The 19,042-nt window shown below is 43.6% G+C and overlaps 1 protein-coding gene across 3 annotated transcripts in view; it reads left to right on the forward strand.

The window, feature by feature from the left end:
* Positions 1-12,657, forward strand: part of LOC141082238 (probable 2-ketogluconate reductase) — an 82,173-nt gene extending 69,516 nt beyond the window's left edge. For 2 of the 3 annotated variants that reach the window (XM_073566180.1, XM_073566184.1), the window contains 3 exons: positions 10,651-10,806; positions 12,004-12,100; positions 12,318-12,657. In XM_073566180.1, the coding sequence (XP_073422281.1) occupies positions 10,651-10,806; positions 12,004-12,100; positions 12,318-12,474 (410 nt within the window). In that variant the 3' untranslated portion in view covers positions 12,475-12,657. The remainder of the gene's footprint in view (positions 1-10,650; positions 10,807-12,003; positions 12,101-12,317) is intronic. The other variant, XM_073566190.1, reaches the window with a different exon arrangement.
* The last annotated feature ends 6,385 nt before the right edge of the window (positions 12,658-19,042 follow it).

Below are 19,042 nucleotides of genomic sequence, written 5' to 3' on the forward strand. Positions count from 1 at the left end.
AGGCGCGGTGTGTAGCTTACTGCTTTTAATAGTTTTTTTTAATCTCCTCTTCTGTAAATGGGGCGTTTAACAATAATAATTGTTCTTGGGATACACGCGGTAAATTAACTGATTGCAGATATGAATCGATTGCTACCTGAGTGGGTTGACGGGTCTGCGGGTCAGAATGTAAGTTATATAAATGGGAGTAGTACTTTACAAATGTCTCCGCGATGTCAATCGGATTCCTAACCAGACACCCATTCTGATCTTGTAAACCATCTATTCTGGATTTAGCCTCTCGTTTACGTACCCTACATGCCAGTATTGCTCCTGCCCTATCTCCAGTGGCGTAAAAGTGAGTTTTAAGCTTACGTAAATTACGGGCATAGGCAGAAAGCAAAACCTCCCGCAACTGAAAGCGAACCCCGTATATCTCATCCGACAGCACCTGCGAGGGTGAGATTTTATTCAGTGATTCCAACTGGTCAAGTCTAGCTAAGAGGTCATCCCGTATCCCTCTATTACGCTTCAGTATGGAGGCTTGTTGTATGAGATATCCCCGTATAACCACTTTATGCGCAGCCCATAGCGTTTCATCTGAAACTTCCCCATTATCGTTAACATGGAAGTAGTGAGTCAACTCAGTATAGATACCACAATGAGATGGGTCTTTTCTTCACCCATGAGGTGGGTGGTGATCAGATTACCTTCTTAGATGTAAATATCTCCATTTCCCCAGATGGCTCTCTAAAAACCTGCCTGCATCGAAAATCAACCTCAACCAATAGTCTTCTGAGGTGGGAGAGTTATCATCCCCCCCCTTTAAAACAAGGTATACCGAAGGGTCAGTTCCTCAGAGTTCGGAGGAACTGTTCTGATTGGAGTGATTTTGAATCACAGTCAAAAGACCTATGGGGGAGGTTTAGAAGCAGGGGGTACCCAACAAGGGTGATTGAACCTGCTTATAAACATGCAAAACAAGTAAGTAGGGTGTCCTTGCTGGCCCCGAGGGTTAAGGAGGATTCAAATACAATCACTAGATTAATAGGAACCTATGACGATCAATCTGAAAAAGTCCTGGATATTCTTGAGAAGTACTGGTCTATCCTTAAAATGGATAATGATATCAGTGATTGTATTACCCCAGGTCCGTCAGTTACATTTAGGAAGGGCAGGTCAATTAAGGATCGGGTGGTGAGTAGCTATCTGGAACCTCAGAAGAGAGAGGAAACGTGGCTACGGAATAGAGCAACAGGCACTTTTAAGTGTGGGCACTGTACTTTTTGTAAATATATATCTGTATCTCATACTTTTAGTAGTGCATACACGAAAAGGGTGTATGAAATGAAAAGCTTTGCAAACTGTAAAACCACTGGAGTTGTATATCTGTGTACCTGTACCTGCCCCCTTGACTATGTGGGGAAAACAAAGCGTGAATTACGTGTCCGCATAGGTGAACATCTGGGGGATATTAGACATGGGAGAGATACCCCCCTGGCCCGTCATGTCAATATGATACATGGAGGTGATGACAAACAAATTAATTTTCGTGTTATTGAGAGAGTGCAGCCCGCAGTCAGACAGGGAGATTGGGATAAAAGAATTCTACAGCGTGAGACACGCTGGATTTTTTGGCTTGAATCTCAGAGCCCGAAAGGCCTAAACGAACAGTTAAACTTTAGTAGTTATTTATAATTAATGTGGTCCTTTCACCTCCCCAGCCTGCTGTTTTGAGTGATGATTGGGTCAGTATATTATTACTTATTATTATTATTATTTATGTTTTTTATCTTTTGTGAGGATACATTTGTTTTACTCCATGCCATTGAGGAGTGTATTCACTATCTTTGGAATGTGCCTGGTGCTCTGATTAACAAAATTATTTATCCTTTATATATGAAAGGTGACATGCACTAACTAGCGGTAAATCTTATAATCAACTATGTTATCTTAATAAGAAAGGACCTTCTGCACATTGTCTGTGGAGGGTAATTTGTATTTGTGAGCGTTTTGTTAGTGAATGAGGACGTATTATGTCTGTGATTCATTTGTCCTCTGGCACTATTGAGTGAAGCTCTGTTTCTGGGAGTGCAGTTTATTCGGGTGCGCGTCACCCACGTCATTCAAGCATTAGCTGCATTGAACAGCATCCCTGAGCACTGTTGGTCCCTCCTCAATATTGTTCCCTTCCGGTTTTTTGGAACGCATGATGCGCTCCATTATACCACCATCTTGGTTTCACAGTGACCGGAAGTGGGCGTTCTATACTAACGCGGAATCTTTAAACAACGGCGGTGAACGCGCCTGGAGCAAGCCGCACATTGCATTTCTCTTTCGGCCAGGGGTAATGAGACCCCATTTCCTGACCCCTGATGAACCCTCATAGGACCAAGAGGGGGAAACGCGTCGGGCTTTCATCTGTATCAATTGGCTGATAAGTACACAATTTTTTGCACATGATATTTTGGCAGATTCCTCTTGTAGTGGGGAGATTAACCCTATTTGAGCTATTATACTCGTTTGGTCTACACTTTGTATGCATTACTATTGGAATGGAAATTACAATTGAGGTGAATTTGTTAGCCTCATTTTTTCATCTATAACCTAGATAAGACAGCACAATTATTATGCAATCTTTTTGATGAGCAGATAGTGTATCGGAGGTGGATTGTGTCTCTTAGTGAAATAGGGTGTTAAAATACCTCTATTTCTAAAATAATGGGCGCTGCATGTGCAACACAAGATTTTTCTGCCTTTAATGTGCAATTTTTGACTGTTAATTGTGCTATTTATTGAATTTTCTTGTAGTCTTTTTTTACTGACTATATTATCTGATATTTGGGTCTGTTTTTTGCAGCTTATTAGTATTTTTGTAACTACGAGATAAGCTTTACTTAAAGCTGCATTTTTTTTGATACTCCCTATTTTTTCCTTTCTTCTTTTTATTACGAGATAAGTTTACATTGTGGGGTATCTATACTATCAGAATTACTACGAGATAAGTTCACAGCACATCAGTATTATCTATGAGACTATTTATGTCTCTTTAAACAATTTTTTCGGTATTGTATGTGTGTGTGTACAATTTTTTTTTTGTGTCCTTTTTTGTATATTTAGGGAGGTTTAGGGATTACTAGGGATACCGACGTTGAGCGGGGGCGCCATATCGTCAACAACTAGGGTGCCAACCTCCGCGGCTAGGAAGGGCTGAAATAGGGTGGACTAGGGCGATTTAGCCTGTGGCCCTTAATTTGGTATAACTGATTAGTAACAAAAATAGCATTTCAGCTAATCATTATAACTGTTTGTCCCATATCCCTCCCCTCCTTTTTTAGTCATTTCAACTAATGTTTTTAGTGATTGAATTAAAAGCTATATTTTAGGGATTTGTTTTTGTATCTGGTGTTTCAAATAGATACCACACGTCACCTTCTCATTTAGTAAAAGAGACGGGTTCAGACGCCACCGAAAAGCAGGGTTCGCATGATGTTTTAACGCTAACTGTAACACAATGGGAGCATGGTCAGACCAGGTAATTAGTCCTATGCTGGAGGAGACGCACCTAGGAAGAACTGAAGTATCCTCCAGAATATGGTCTATCCGAGTATATGTACGGTGTCGGAAGGAATAAAAGGTATAATCTTTTTCACTCGCGTGGGAGTACCTCCAGAAATCGTGTAGATGATATTCTTTGGCTATGCCTTTCAACTCCCCCCTAGGTCGAATGCCACCTCTTGAGTAGTCTAGATCCCTGTCCATGGGAACATTAAAGTCTCCACAGTATATCTTTTCACCCTGCGCCAGACCATCCACTCTATGTAGTACTTTGCGGATAAATGTCTGTTGCGAATGATTTGGGGTGTAGATGACTGTGATAGTGTGCAACTCGCCATTCAATGTGCATATGAGGGACAGAAATCTGCCCGCAGGATCCGCTACCTTCCGACTACAATTGATGGCTAATGTATTTTTAAAGATGATGCACACCCCAACCTTTTTAGTGTTATTATTAGCAAAGTAAATATTAGAGAACTGTGGGTGACGCAGCCTAAAATTATCAGCTTCTATCAGATGCGTCTCCTGCAGGCAGATAATCTCTGCACCTGATTTTTTTCACCTCTTTCCATAGGATGGACCTCTTAAGGTACTGTCACACTAAGCGATATCGCTAGCAATATCGCTATAACTTGTGACGTTATAGCGATATTGCTAGCGATATCGCTGTGTGTGATACTTACCTACAACCCGCTCCCCCGCTGGTTATCGCTGATCGCGCGAGAACATCCTGGACCGTTTCTCGTCGTCAGCTTCCTGCTGGGCTGACGAGTGACGCGTGGAGCCGGGCGGGAGGACGCAGGATCGCCTGGTGTGACAGGTAAGTAGCGACCCCCATCCCCAGCGATGTCGCTGGTGAGATCTGCCTGTGTGGCAGCTCACTAGCGACCACTTAACGATGTACCAGCGATCCTGACCGCGTCATATCGCTGCTCGGGATCGCTGGTACATCGCTAAGTGTGACAGTACCTTAACAGGGGGAATTCAACCCCCTAACATTTAAAGACATAATGGTAACACTCATAATTATACATTGTAAAACTTGCTATCACACATACATCTTCATGAACCCACATCATCCGCATCTGGGCTTGTGTGTTGGCAACACAGAGAACCACAGTAACCACATTAAAAAGACCCATCTCGGAGGTGCACCTAAAAAACAGGAGACAAGGGAAACAAAACACAGAGAAAAGAAAATTCTAAACACAAAGTCATGCAGCCACTAGGCCAAAGGCCAGGCTAGTCAGGCAGTGAAACGCCTGAGTGGTCAGTCTTAGACCGCAGGTAAATGCCAGCTCAGGGCAGTTCCAAGGTTCACTTCCAAAAAGATGGAAAATAACCGAGAGTTATCTTGGACGGGGTGCTGGACCAAAAAGAAAAAGAAAACGGTGACAAAATCCGTAGCACCCTCACAGCAGAGTCCTGCATCCGGACGGCATCTCATCCTCCTCTTCAAGTGTGAATCCAGTCCTGAACAATTTTCTTTCCCATCGGGTTCTGGCGGGGAGCAAATGAAATCTTCCAATCGGTTAGCTTGTTCTCAGCCTGTTTGGGAGATTGGCAGACCACACCACGACCTTCATAAGATATTATCAGCCTGACAGGATTGAATCCCCATTTGTATCGGATATGAACATCACGTAGTGCTTTACAAACATGAGCGAATTGTCGCCTCCTTGCCAGCGTGGACGCTGATAAATCTGGGAACACCTGTAAGCCTTGGTATTCAGCAGGGAGCTCAGGGGGTTTCCTCATCCCCTGCATGAAGGCATCTTTGGTAGTATAGAAGTGGACGCACGCCAAAGTGTCTCTGGGCAAGGCTGGGTCCACATGCCGGGGTTTGGGGAGTCTATGTATCCTGTCAATCAGGAAATCCCTGGGGAGCAAGGTTGGGAGTACAGTTTGCATGAATTTAAGCAAAAAGTCAGCCAGATCCTTATCTGGAATGTCCTCCGGTATGCCCCTGACACGCACATTATTCCTCCGTGATCTATCTTCCAGATCATACATCTTATCCTGTACCATAGCCATATCCTGTCTCAAAGCTTCGTTCTCATCCACTAGTGCATTTATAGTCTTGGCATATTCAGCCATCTTGCTCTCGACATGAGCAGCTCTCTCCCCCAGGGACGAGACTTCCCCTCTAATCTCTTGCAGCATGGACTGCATATCTTTCTTTAGGGAAGCACCAATGGAGGCCAGAAAGTCTCTCATGTCTCCTTTAGTAATAGGAGACAGGTTGCTGTGAGTCTCAGAAGCCTCCCTCCCCCCAGAGCCACCCGATGAGTGGGAGGAAGCTGAGGGGGAAGCCGCAGCCATTTTACCTGCAACATGTGCAGTTTGTCCTCGGGGGAAGAAGTCCGGGAGCTTCAGCGGAGAACTGCGTTTCTGCGCTCTCCCTCGGGTCATCATGTGCCCAGGACCTTCCAGGAGCCGTTGCTGTGCACAGGGAGGAGGAGAGGTAATATAGAGTGCTGTTATTAGCCGGTTTAAGTCCGGAGAAGCAGGAGCCTGTGAGTTATGTGGCCTCTCTGGTCTGCATGCAGGCCACGCCCCCTACATGCCCATATAGATGGCTAAGGAGGGTTGATCTTACTGACAGATTCTCTTTAATTGCACCCACTAGCCTACTCTGCGTGATATAGGTGCAGAGGTTGGGAATTTCCTTAGTTTAGCTAGATGTCTGAGGCGTACAATATATCAATCTGATGAGTTGAGCAGAGGGATATAATAAGAGGGGCAAGGTGGAGAGACCCCCCCATCACACACCCCTCCTTATTTTTTTCCCCTTCCTTTATGCTCTCTTCTTTTTCTTTGTTTTGGTTTAGAGAAGATGTGTCATAGGAATAAACTCTCACCTTCATGTGATGGACTCTAGAGCTTTTAATATCTCTGTATAAATATAGCAATTAAGGGTCACGATATTTGTATCTCTTCCATTGATAAGGTGAAAGATTGTACCAATGGCAGATTTTGTTTGACGATATCTTCTTGTTCTTGATATTGTTAAAGTGAAAAATTTCAATAAAAAATTATATTAAAAAAATATACAGTACAGACCAAAAGTTTGGACACACTTTCTCATTCAAAGAGTTTTCTTTATTTTCATGACTATGAAAATTGTAGATTCACTCTGAAGGCATAAAAACTATGAATTAACACATGTGGAATTATATAATTAACAAAAAAGTGTGAAACAACTGAAAATATGTGTTATATTCTAGGTTCTTCAAAGTAGCCACCTTTTGATTTGATTACTGCTTTGCACGCTCTTGGCATTCTCTTGATGAGCTTCAAGACGTAGTCACCGGAAATGGTTTTCACTTCATAGGTGTGCCCTGTCAGATTTAATAAGTGGGATTTCTTGCCTTATAAATGGGGTTGGGACCATCAGTTGTGTTGTGCAGAAGTCTGGAGGATACACAGCTGATAGTCCTACTGAATAGACTGTTAGAATTTGTATTATGGCAAGAAAAAAGCAGCTAAGTAAAGAAAAATGAGTGGCCATCATTACTTTAAGAAATGAAGGTCAGTCAGTCCGAAAAATTGGGAAAACTTTGAAAGTATCCCCAAGTGCAGTTGCAAAAACCATCAAGCGCTACGAAGAAACTGACTCACATGAGGACCGGCCCAGGAAAGGAAGACCAAGAGTCACCTCTGCTGCAGAGGATAAGTTCATCCGAGTCACCAGCCTCAGAAATTGCAGGTTAACATCAGCTCAGATTAGAGACCAGGTCAATGCCACACAGAGGTCTAGCAGCAGACACATCTCTACAACAACTGTTAAGAGGAGACTTTGTGCAGCAGGCCGTCATGGGAAAATAGCTGCTAGGAAACCACTGCTAAGGACAGGCAACAAGCAGAAGAGACTTGTTTGGGCTAAAAAACACAAGGAATGGTCATTAGACCAGTGGAAATCTGTGCTTTGGTCTGAGTCCAAATTTGAGATGTTTGGTTCCAACGACCGTGTCTTTGTGCGACGCAGAAAAGGTGAACGGATGGACTCTACATGCCTGGTTCCCACCATGAAGCAAGGAGGAGGAGATGTGATGGTGTGGGGGTGCTTTGCTGGTGACACTGTTGGGGATTTATTCAAAATTGAAGGCATACTGAATCAGCATGGCTACCACAGCATCTTGCAGCGGCATGCTATTCCATCTGGTTTGCGTTTAGTTGGACCATCATTTATTTTTCAACAGGACAATGACCCCAAACACACCTCCAGGCTGTGTAAGGGCTATTTAACCAAGAAGGAGAGTGATGGGGTGCTACGCCAGATGACCTGGCCTCCACAGTCACCAGACCTAAATTCAATCGAGATGGTTTGGGGTGAGCTGGACCACAGAGTGAAGGCAAAAGGGCCAGCAAGTGCTAAGCATCTCTGGGAACTCCTGCAAGACTGTTGGAAGACCATTTCCCTTGACTACCTCTTGAATCTCATCAAGAGAATGCCAAGAGTGTGTAAAGCAGTAATCAAAGCAAAAGGTGGCTACTTTGAAGAACCTAGAATATAAGACATATTTTCAGTTGTTTCACACTTTTTTGTCACTTATATAATTCCACATGTGTTAATTTCATAGTTTTGATACCTTCAGAGTGAATCTACAATTTTCATAGTCATGAAAATAAAGAAAACTCCTTGAATGAGAAGGTGTGTCCAAACTTTTGGTCTGTACAGTATATCACTCTACAAAGTCATACAGTTTAATGGCGAAATATACAATAAACCATAAATAACGGCCATATAAAGGAACAATGCAAACATGAAAGGGGTTATCTGGTACTTGATATTTATGTATGAGCTATCTTTAAGCTAGGTCATCAACACCTGATCAGTGGACTTGCGACATCAGGCAGCCCCAACGACAGCTGTTACCGGTGTCAACGGTGGTCAGATGTGCTCAGTTGCGGAATAGCACAGCTTCATCAACTGTATAACGGCTGGAGTCAGGCATTGCACATTCGCTCCTATTTGAAAGAATAGGGGTGGATCTGCAATACCACACTGTGGCCACTATACAGCTGACGGAGCTATGCTTGATGACATATCTTAAGGATAGGTTATCTATATAAAATTAAACCCCTTAAATATAAATTGAGGAAATGCTTGACAATTAAAAGGGTGGTGTGTTACAGATCTATTCAGGGAAGAAGCAACATCTTAAAGTCGTAGTAGTGAAAAATGTCTCTACTTCTCTTAAAAGAAATTATACAGTACCCAGGTATCTTCAGCCTCTTCACTACACTGAGTGCACAATTATTAGGAAAGTGAGTATTTTCACTAGAGATTAGCGAATTTGTTTGGATTTTGTCCCCAAATCTAATTTTGATATATTTGTGCCATATTCGAACACTATTCATGCCGAATGTATGTTTGATGATCGGTTCCGAACATATTCGGTAATTTCTACTCCCATTGACTCTAATGACGTTCGGCTGTGTTCGACGAATATTGCAAAAATAATATTCAACGCCGATCGTATTCGGAACCAAATCCGAACAAATTTGCTCAACTCTAATTTTCACCATGTCATTGTTTTTATGCAGATTTTGCAACTCCAAACTGTACAAACTTTCATGCTTATTGGATGAAGCAGATCAGGTGAAGTGCATTTGTGTAATGAGGGAGGGTGAGGCCTAAGCATACAACACCATTTAGCCAGGTGTGTAGAATTATTAGACAACTTGGTTTCCTCAGGCAAAATGGGCCAAAAAAAAGAGATTAGACTCACTATGAAAAGTCAAAAATTGTTAAAATTCTTACAGAGGGATGCAGCGCTTTTGAAATTGCTAAGATGTTGGGATGTGATTACAGAACTATCAAAAGTTTTGCTGCAAATAGTCAACAAGGTTGCATAAAACTTGTTGAGAAAAAAGATGCACATTACCTGACAAAGATTTGAGATGAATCAAGCAAGAAGCAACCAGGAAAACATTATCCTCCAGTGCTGTCAAATTCCAAAACTTCAACCTACCTGGAGTGTCAAGAAGTACAAGGTGTTCAGTGCTCAAAGACCTGGCCAAGGAAAGGAGGGTTGAAACCCAATCACCACTAAACAATAAACAGAAGTTGAAACGTCAAGGTTGGGCCAAGAAATTACTGAAGGCATATTTTTTCAAAGGTTTTATGGATTGAAGAGATGAGAATGAGTCTTGACGGACCAGATGGATGGGCCTCACACTGGATCAGTAACTGGCACAGACCTCCACTTCGACTCAAATGTTAGCATGGTAGAGGTGCTATGTGCTGATATTATTAGAGATTAAGCTAGCTGGATCTTTCTAGGATTAAGGTTGAATCAAAATCAACTCCCAAACCTAATGCCAGCCTTTAGATTATACTTTCTTCAAAGTGTGGTACAGGAAAAAGACTGTCTTTCAAGAAAACCACAATTTTTATTCAGGACAATGTTCCATCCCATGCATCAAAGTGATCCTCTGCTTGGCCAGATAGTAAAGGTCTTAAAGATGAAAGAATAATGACATGGCCTCTTCATCACCAGATATAAACCATATTGAGAACTTGTGGGCTCTACTAAATGGGAGATTTACAGTGAAGAAAAAAAGTGCGCCTTTCTGAACAGTGTCTGGGAGGCTGTGGTTGGTGATGCCCAAAAAGTTGATCGCCAACAGACACTGCCAGACTCCATGGATGGAAGACTTATGACTGTTATTGAGAAGGGTGGCTATATTGATTACTAATATATTTTTTAAAACGTCAGAAATTAATTTTGTACATTTTGAGTGTGATGGTTGTGGACAGTGTTCCTTCCCTGTCCTCTCAGGGTTAATTTTGTATGGCCTCCTTTTGGTTTGGGGAGGACTATATTTACCCACCTTCATCTGGGGATCCTTGTCAGTTATACATCTGTTCTGGCTCTGTGTCTGACCCCCTGGTGTGCTTGCATACTGTGTTGTCCGTTTGCCTTCTCTTGTGTATGATCCGGTCCGTTTTCTCGTTCTGTGCATTGCTTTGCGATTCTATGCTTACTGTCTGTTTCTGGCTCTGACCTTTGGCTTGGTACTCTTACTAATCTCCTGTCTGCCCTGTTTGTACTGCACCGCTATCTTCGGCTACCTGACCTTCTGCTTCATCCTGACCACTCTCAGCGTCTCGCTCTTTGGCACTTCATCGACCTCCTGGCTTGACTTTGGCACGTTCAGACCACTCTCCAGTTTCTCCGGTCACCGCCGCTACTCGGCGTTTGGCTCCGCCTCCGGCCACTCCCCCAGTGGTCACATGTTTCAGGTCCTGCGCTCCGGCAGGTAAGCTCACCGCAGCGCTCCCCTCTCACCCCCTGTCCTTCTGTATTTCGTGCACAGACTCCTGCTGTAAGTCTGCAGAAAGGTTCTTGATATTGAGTTGTTAGGTTATTATTCTAAATGAAAGAAACAATGGAAAAGAGGGCACAGCCTAATAGTTGGGATCAGCCTGTAGCATGTTTAAGATAAACCATGTAACCAGACAAGAAAGAAACATGCTAGAAACACAGGGATCACCATAACTTTATTTATTTTTTGGTGAGCACTGTGTTTTATAGCATGTTTCTTTCTTGTTCGGTTACATATTATTATTCTCACTTTAACAGATGAAAATCAACAATTGAGATGGGAAAATGTATGTTTTTAATTTAGTTTATTAAAGGGAACCTGTCAGCAGGATTGTGCTGAGTAACCTACAGGCAGTGTCAGGTTGGAACCGTTATACTGATTACAATAAAACCTTGGTTGATGAAATCTCTCTTGTGGTTTTTGTTTAATCTTTATTTTCAGTTTTGAGTTAATGATATGCTTGAGCTCCGGGGCGGCCTGTGGGGGGGTTTTCATGTGGTGCTCTACTTACATATTCATGTGTATGGCTTATGACAGATCACTGATCCCTCAGTGACCTGCCCCCTATTTTACATAATGAATATTATATTTATTTTTTTTTTTAAAAAAGCCACCTTCTGCAGGCAGGTGCGGCGCTACAACATGATTGCATCTATAATGTGTATCTAATTATTGTTTTTGATGGTACACATAAATTTAAAAAAAATCAGTCTGAAAATGGCACTGGATGCGCCTGTGCAGTAGCAACTATTGGCTATCCGATAGCTGATTCTTGTTCAGGTGACAGCGGCGCCATCTTGCTAGAGAAATAAAATTGCTTCCTCCAAGATGGCAGCGGCGGTGCCTGAGCAGTAGCATTTATCGGAACGCCAATAGCTGCTACTGCGCAGGCGGCGCCATCTTGCTAGAGAAAAAAATTGTCTCCACTAAGATGGCGCCTAGAAGTAGGATCTATCGGCGACAACAGAAAGAAAAAGGACTGGACAGTGGGTAGAGAACAGTGGGTTTCCGAAGAGGTGAGAGATTAGGTATTAGGTGTTTTTTTTATTTTACATTCATAACTAGGCGTTGTATGTAAATCAAATGTTCGCAAGTTGGGGACAGCCTGTATATTCTTAAATTATTTTTCAGGTCAGGTGATTGACCAAGATGCGCTGGTAGATGCTTTGAACAATGGAATAATTAAGGCTGCCGCTTTAGATGTCACATACCCAGAACCATTGCCAAGGTAAGATTCCTAAACCAACCAAATCTACACGGACCACACAAACAACAATGAAGGAAAATGATGATAATTCATGAATTTAGCCCTTTTGTAAATATATTACAACTTTTCACTTTGGGAATTTACAGTAAAACCAATGATACTGTTTGATATAGTTTAAAAAAAAGTTTTATAACTGTTACAAATTATAGTTTAAAGATTTTACTTTTTTTTTCTCCAGAGATCATCCATTGCTGACAGCAAAGAATATTATTGTGACACCGCATAGTGGAAATGCAACAGATAAGACAAGGAGAAGAATTGCTGAAAAAATTGTAAAAAATGCATCTGACATCCTTAAAGGTTTACCCATATCAGACATAGTGGCAGCTCCATGACATGTATGTTCAGTAATGCTGATCATAGTATTACAGCACTGCTTGACAGTTCCACATGTACCTTTTCTATCAAAAGAACATATTTCAGCTGATAATTCTGCTTTCTCCATTTCCACTTCTACCCCTTTAAGTTGGCATTAACCATTGAGAGACTCATGATTAAAATCAAAAATATTTTGTACACTTAATGAGTTAAAGTACTGTAATTTAAAAGCAATCTCTTATTTTATTAATTCTCAAAATACAATTGAATGATTATCAACAACAAAAGAACTGCAAACTCCGTCAAAGTAAAAGGTTTTACTTACCACACATGGACAATATTTTGACCCTTCAGGGGTCAAGTTTACCCTTTTCTATCAAAATCCTCATTGGAAAATCATACGAGAGCCTCAACCAGAACTATTTAGTTGGCTTGTGTCTTGCACTTCCTAATGGCCTGTATTCTGACTTCATAACTAAGCTGCATGTGTAGGGCGCTGTGAGACACCGTTTCTCACACACAGTTTTCACTCGATTGTAGGAGGAACCATACCAAAATTCCAGAAGATTTATTTTCCAGCTGAAGTCTTGATAATACGCACACATACAGCAGGTAAAAAAGACTTCAGAAACAGGACTGTATACACAAGAGCTTCTATGATAGCTGATAGACAGTGAATGAAGAAAAAAGGAGGGGTTACTAACAGCAGAGCTACATCAGAGAGACAGAGAGCGAGGAAGGACAAACTTCAAAAGAAAGAAAACCTTATTGTATAGCAATGAATCTGTCACGATCCGTTTTCAGATCTCTCAGAGTCTGGACTCTCTTATATAAACCTTTTTCCTTTCTGGCCCCCGGAGGCCGCTGGTGTTACTACATGTTTAGTTAGTCAGCAGGTGGTGACTACTCCCTCTCCCCTTTATAAGGCCACCTGCTGCTGCAGATCACTGTTGGTAATTCTGATAATTTGCTAACCAACCTTGGTGAAGACTGGACCTACCTGGTGGAGAGGGGGTTCAGCTTATCTGGAGCAGTGGTGATGCTGCTGGATGCTGATCGGGTGCCTTTCTCTGCTGCTTGGAGCATTGGCAGAAGACAAAGCTAAGTTTTGTTTTTTTAGCTGCTTTAGCCCCGTGGTGTCTGTTTTATCTTTTCCTTTTGTGTTATTGGTGCAGTTCACTTTATTCCCTGTCTCACCTCCTGGGGAGAGGGTTGCAGGTTTAGCTTAGGGCTAAACAGGAGATAGGGACAGGTCGGGGACTTGGGCCTCACTACCATCAAGTGTACCCCCAAGTTAAGGAAAGTCAGGGCACCTCCTTAGCTTGAGGGGCAGTTCAGGGGCCCAGGTTCCACGTCTCCTGCTTTTTCCCTACTGCCCAGTGACATTATTACCAACCGTCCCCTTCTCCAGTGGGGGCAGCAGAGGTGCTGCCAGGGAGTAGGGGGTGTTAGGAGTGGCGGAAGGCACTAAATAAAAAATAAAGAAAGTGCCTTCGCCACTCGGGGTCCACCGTGCGGTGGATGGAAAAACCGCTGCTAAAGAGGCAGAGCACTGTGGCGGTAATGTGCACGGGGTTTAACTGCACCCAGTGCACTAAAGCAAACTCTGCTAAAGTCACAGAACTGCAAGCCTAAAGCATACAAAACCGCTGAGTCTGTTCTAGGTCACAGACTCCAGCGGAGCAGACACGGTATTAAAAGTCACAGGAGTAGCCTTAGACGTCAGAACCACTCCGTCTAGACCTACCGTGAAGTAAGTTGCGTGGCGTCGCAACTGCGAATGCCCAGCAGAACTGCTACCACAGTGCGGCGTGAAGCCGCAAGGAAAGCACCGCTAACACGCAAGCGCGATGCAGGACGCTAGCTGCTGGAACAGATGGAGCTAGAGCGCGCTGGCGCTAGCGCTGCTACTGACTAAATCCCACACACTCACACAGACGTATTATCAGAGGGAAGGGGTTTCTTAATAAGTCAGTCACCAGTCCAAGCATCCATCACCATACACAGCAGCAGTATGAAAATACTAGCGCATGGCGGAACGGCCATGCGTACTTTTTATAGCGTACGGGACCTGCCGGAAATCTCCAGGTCTCCAAAAGGAGCCAATAGGATCCAGAGCGGGACCTGAGCACCTGACTCCCGAACTCCAATGGGAGCTCGTCCCGTGAGCATGCTCAGATGACGGAACAAAGGACTTAGCCTCTGGAGATAAATGTGAGAATCTGGATTCCTGCCTAGGCATGGTAGAAACCAGATTCCTAACAGGGGGAAGTCTCAACCCTCGCCATTAGCCAACCCTCAGTTGCGGAGTCCTCGTAGGAGGCGGGGTCGGAGGAGGGTGGTGGTTCCCTCTGTGAATTGCGGGGGTGTGAGTGTGGTGACACAGGGGGACGCCTCTGTTGTCAGTTCCTGGAAGAGTTCACCGTCTTGTGGAAAACGTGTGCATGGCAATAAACATTCAAATCCGGACCTGTGTGTGAACGAGTATGTATGGGTGTCCACCAAAAACATCCGGTGGAAGTGTGCTGCTGGGATCTGGAGTTCTCGGGTGATCGGGCCGTATCAGGTGTCGGCCATCCTCCGCCCAGGGACTTACCAGCTGGAGTTACCCTCAGTTATGCCCATTCACAACTCGTTCCCCAGGTCGGCGCTCTGGAGATTTGTGGCGCCTCCGGAGCATACGTTGCCACCTCCATCAGCCCACGTTTGCCATGAACCTGTGAGTCAGGTGGTCGCTGAGGTGAACTTTGGTGGATCTAGGCGCCCTCACCGTAGGTGTTTTTCTGGTGAGGTGCAGTGTTGAGGGTCCAGAGGCCCCTCATTGAAGGAGGGGTACTGTCACGATCCATTTTCAGATCTGTGTCAGAGTCTGGACTCTCTTATATAAACCTTTTTCGTTGCTGGCCCTCGGGGATTAATATGAGTTTTTGTCCCCGGTGGCCGCTGGTGTTACTACAACTGTAGTTGGTCGGCTGCTGGGTTCCCCCCCCCCCCGGTGGCCGCTGGTGTTACTACATGTTTAGTTAGTCAGCAGGTGCTGACTACTCCCCCTCCCCTTTATAAGGCCACCTGCTGCTGCAGATCACTATTGGTAATACTGGTCATTTGCTAACCAACCTTTGTGAAGACCGGACCTACCTGTTCAGGGACCCAGGTTCCACGTCTCCTGCTTTTTCCCTACTGCCCCATGACAGAATCACCAATATATAACAACACAATTATAATGCAATACTGTCTGTATACTGCAGCATGGCCTTATATAAAGAAGACATGACTGGGGAGCAAGAGCAATAAGTAATTAACTGAGGCTGCTGTCATTGCTATGGAGGAACTGGAGCATGTAACACCCTTCACCATGTGCCAACTGTACCTGTTCCTGCTCTCCTAGTAAGTCACCTAACAGGCTCCCATAACTAGATCACATACTGAAAATGTGTGGTCACTCCCATGCAAAAGATGCACAGAGCCCTTGCTAAAGTGATACTTCCTCTGCAGATATTTTACACTTTCAAAGTGAACCTGTCCATACACATTAGAAGAAAGGCTCAATTGGGCTTACTATGAGCAAAGATTTGAAAAAGATTCTAAATGAATATAAAATCTCCAAAAATAAAGATGTACATTCCATGTTTGTATGGTACATTTCTGTGTACGAGCTTGGCAGCTGATTGCAAAAATGGTGAATTATGTCAACCCTGCAACACCTAGCGCAGCCACTACTAACTGTGTGGTGTACAAGTAGATGGAGCAATGTAAATATTGAACAAGGCAAGCAATATTTTGATCTCAGAAAGCGCCTTTAATTACACATTCATCTCTATATAGCCTTAACAGGAAAGTGTTACCCATTTATGTTTCTAATGATTTTCAAAATATATAGATAGCTAGATACATTACGTAGCAAAGCCAAGTAGGTTTGGGTTAAATCCTAGTAATTGTTAAAATTAGGTGCACCTAGCTAGCTTGGCATATAACCAGACTAGGTGTTCACCTGGGGAAAGCTGAGCAGAGTGAATTGTGTTGGAGCTCAAGAAAGAGACAAGCCAGACTCTATCTTTGAGAAGAGTTTGGTCAGGCCGTGTGCACCAAACTGCAAGTATCATTGGTTGCTATGGACAATAGCTGATTTGTTTGACCGGACCAGGACTAGCCCAACTGTGTATGAGAAGCTGGAGTCTATTTTGTTTAGTTAGTACCTGAGCAAAGATATGGATTTTGTTTTTATGGTTTTGTTTTCAGTGCTGTGCAACCTGTGGAAATAAATGTCACGATGTTCGGACACAAGAATCAGGTGCCGCTTGCCCTAGTGTGTTGGCAAGCAGGGTAATATTTTGTGGTTGATGTCAGCTGTGTAATGTCCACTGACATCAAGCCCAGAGGTTAGTAATGGGTAGGAGTCTATAAGACACTCCCATTACTAACCCTGTAAGTAAAAAGAAAAAAAAAAACACAGAAAAAAATCATTATGTGAAAAAAACTTCTCAATAATTCCCCCCCCCCCCTTTATTTAAAATAGATAAAAAAATAAAATACACAAATCCACCAAAGTCCGAATGGAGGTTCCACGACGAGCCCAGTCTTCTTCATCCAATTTATGGAGTTCCAGTCATAGAACGGTGCTCCATAGACCTGAGCAGCAGCCACTGCCACACCATGAACTGAGGTGACATCAGTAAGGTTAGCTCAGCTCACAGGCGCCGGTTCTCACGAGGGCAACGGGAGTTCCAGACTGATGAGCAGTGGATCATCAGTCCAGTACTCACATTGCCCTCATGAGAACCGGCCGCTGTGAACTGAGGTGACCTCAGTACTGTTATCTCAGTTCACAGCAGCCGATTCTCATGAGGGCAGTGCCGGACTAATGAGCGACTGGCATTCCGGCACTTGCCGTGAGATCTGGCTGCTGTGGACAGAGGTAATGTTAATGACATCACCTCATGTGAGGGACAAGGGAGACCCCATTTTGGATTATAGGTTCAGGACATCTCAATCCACTCCTGGAATGTGCTTCCCACCCTTGACATTCCCCTGGATCAATGTTTTTCTTTAATAAAACTCCAGGAACAAGCTCTTTGAAGCTCTGTGACTAGCAATTAGCACAAGGGGGTGAGTTCTAGTGCAGGCACGCCAAACTGGATTCCTTTTGTCTAACTCACACGCTACAGGTCACAGCAAGGCTCTGAGGTATTGAATCTGGGAAATGACCAATAATAACAGAATGCAATATCTCTGAGCCTAGCCGAGCACATTCTCGGAACCAGCATTCCTTCTCTCACACGCCCGTGCCCGGCAGCCACCTGTAGCACTCTGTATTATGGAGTTATGAAGCGTAACTACCAGGGATTACATACGCTAGGCATATTTGGTCTCCCTGCACAGGTACAATCCAGCGGAACCCAGTGGCGGTGCTGCCGACCCATTTGGAGCTGCTGGCGGAAAAGTTATGGGCCATCCACAGTTCTGCCTGGAAAATCATTCTCAGAGATGGGAGGAGAGAGGCTGCACAAGCCCAGGGGTGGGCACAGAATGTGGGAGGGAACAGCCTAGGAGATAAGAGGCAGCTGCTCATTTTGAGCTTAGTTTTTCTACTGGCAGGAAGATCCGTTAGCTGATGCAGCCAGGAAAACCACATAGCTAAGATTTGGACCTGTGATCCATCAGTGCCTCCCTGTGGTAACATGCTACATAACACAGTAATTGCAACCTATCTATACCCTATCCTTGTACTACACTCCTGACTGTATACCTGTATATTGTTGTTGTAAATATATACCTGTATGCTGCTCTTTTATCTTAATGCATGAGTCCCCATGTCTGCACGCTCCGTTGGTTATTATACGCTACCTGGGTTGGTTTCTGACCTGATAAAAGCCTGCTGTCGGATGGGGCTTATTTTGAACGAGGAACTGGTGGCAGCCAACCGTACTGTTCTAGTGAGGAACTCTGGCAGTGACAAATGGGAGGTTTATATATATCCCCAGCCTGGACTGGTGATATGCAGTGCCTTGCGAAAGTATTCGGCTCCCTGGAACTTTTCAACCTTTTCCCACATATCATGCTTCAAACATAAAGATACCAAATGTAAATTTTTGGTAAAGAATCAACAAGTGGGACACAATTGTGAAGTTGAACGAAATTTATTGGTTGTTTAAAATTTTTGTGGAAATTCAAAAACTGAAAAGTGGAGCGTGCAATATTATTTGGCCCCTTTACTTTCAGTGCAGCAAACTCACTCCAGAAGTTCATTGTGGATCTCTGAATGATCCAATGTTGTCCTAAGTGACTAATGATAAATATAATACACCTGTGTGTAATCAAGTCTTCGTATAAATGCACCTGCTCTGTGATATTCTCAAGGTTCTGTTTGATGCACAGAGAGCATCATGAAAACCAAGAAACACAACAGGCAGGTCTGTGATACTGTTGTGGAGAAGTTTAAAGCCGGATTTGGATACAAAATTATTTCCAAAACTTTAAACATTCCAAGGAGCACTGTGCAAGCGGTCATATTGAAATGGAAGGAGTATCATGCCACTGCAAATCTACTAAGACCCGGCAGTCCCTCTAAACTTTCATCTCAAACAA

Source organism: Dendrobates tinctorius, unplaced genomic scaffold (assembly GCF_039654945.1).
Source record: "Dendrobates tinctorius isolate UK_male_01 unplaced genomic scaffold, ASM3965494v1 ptg000004l, whole genome shotgun sequence".
NCBI classification, from domain to species: domain Eukaryota; kingdom Metazoa; phylum Chordata; class Amphibia; order Anura; family Dendrobatidae; genus Dendrobates; species Dendrobates tinctorius.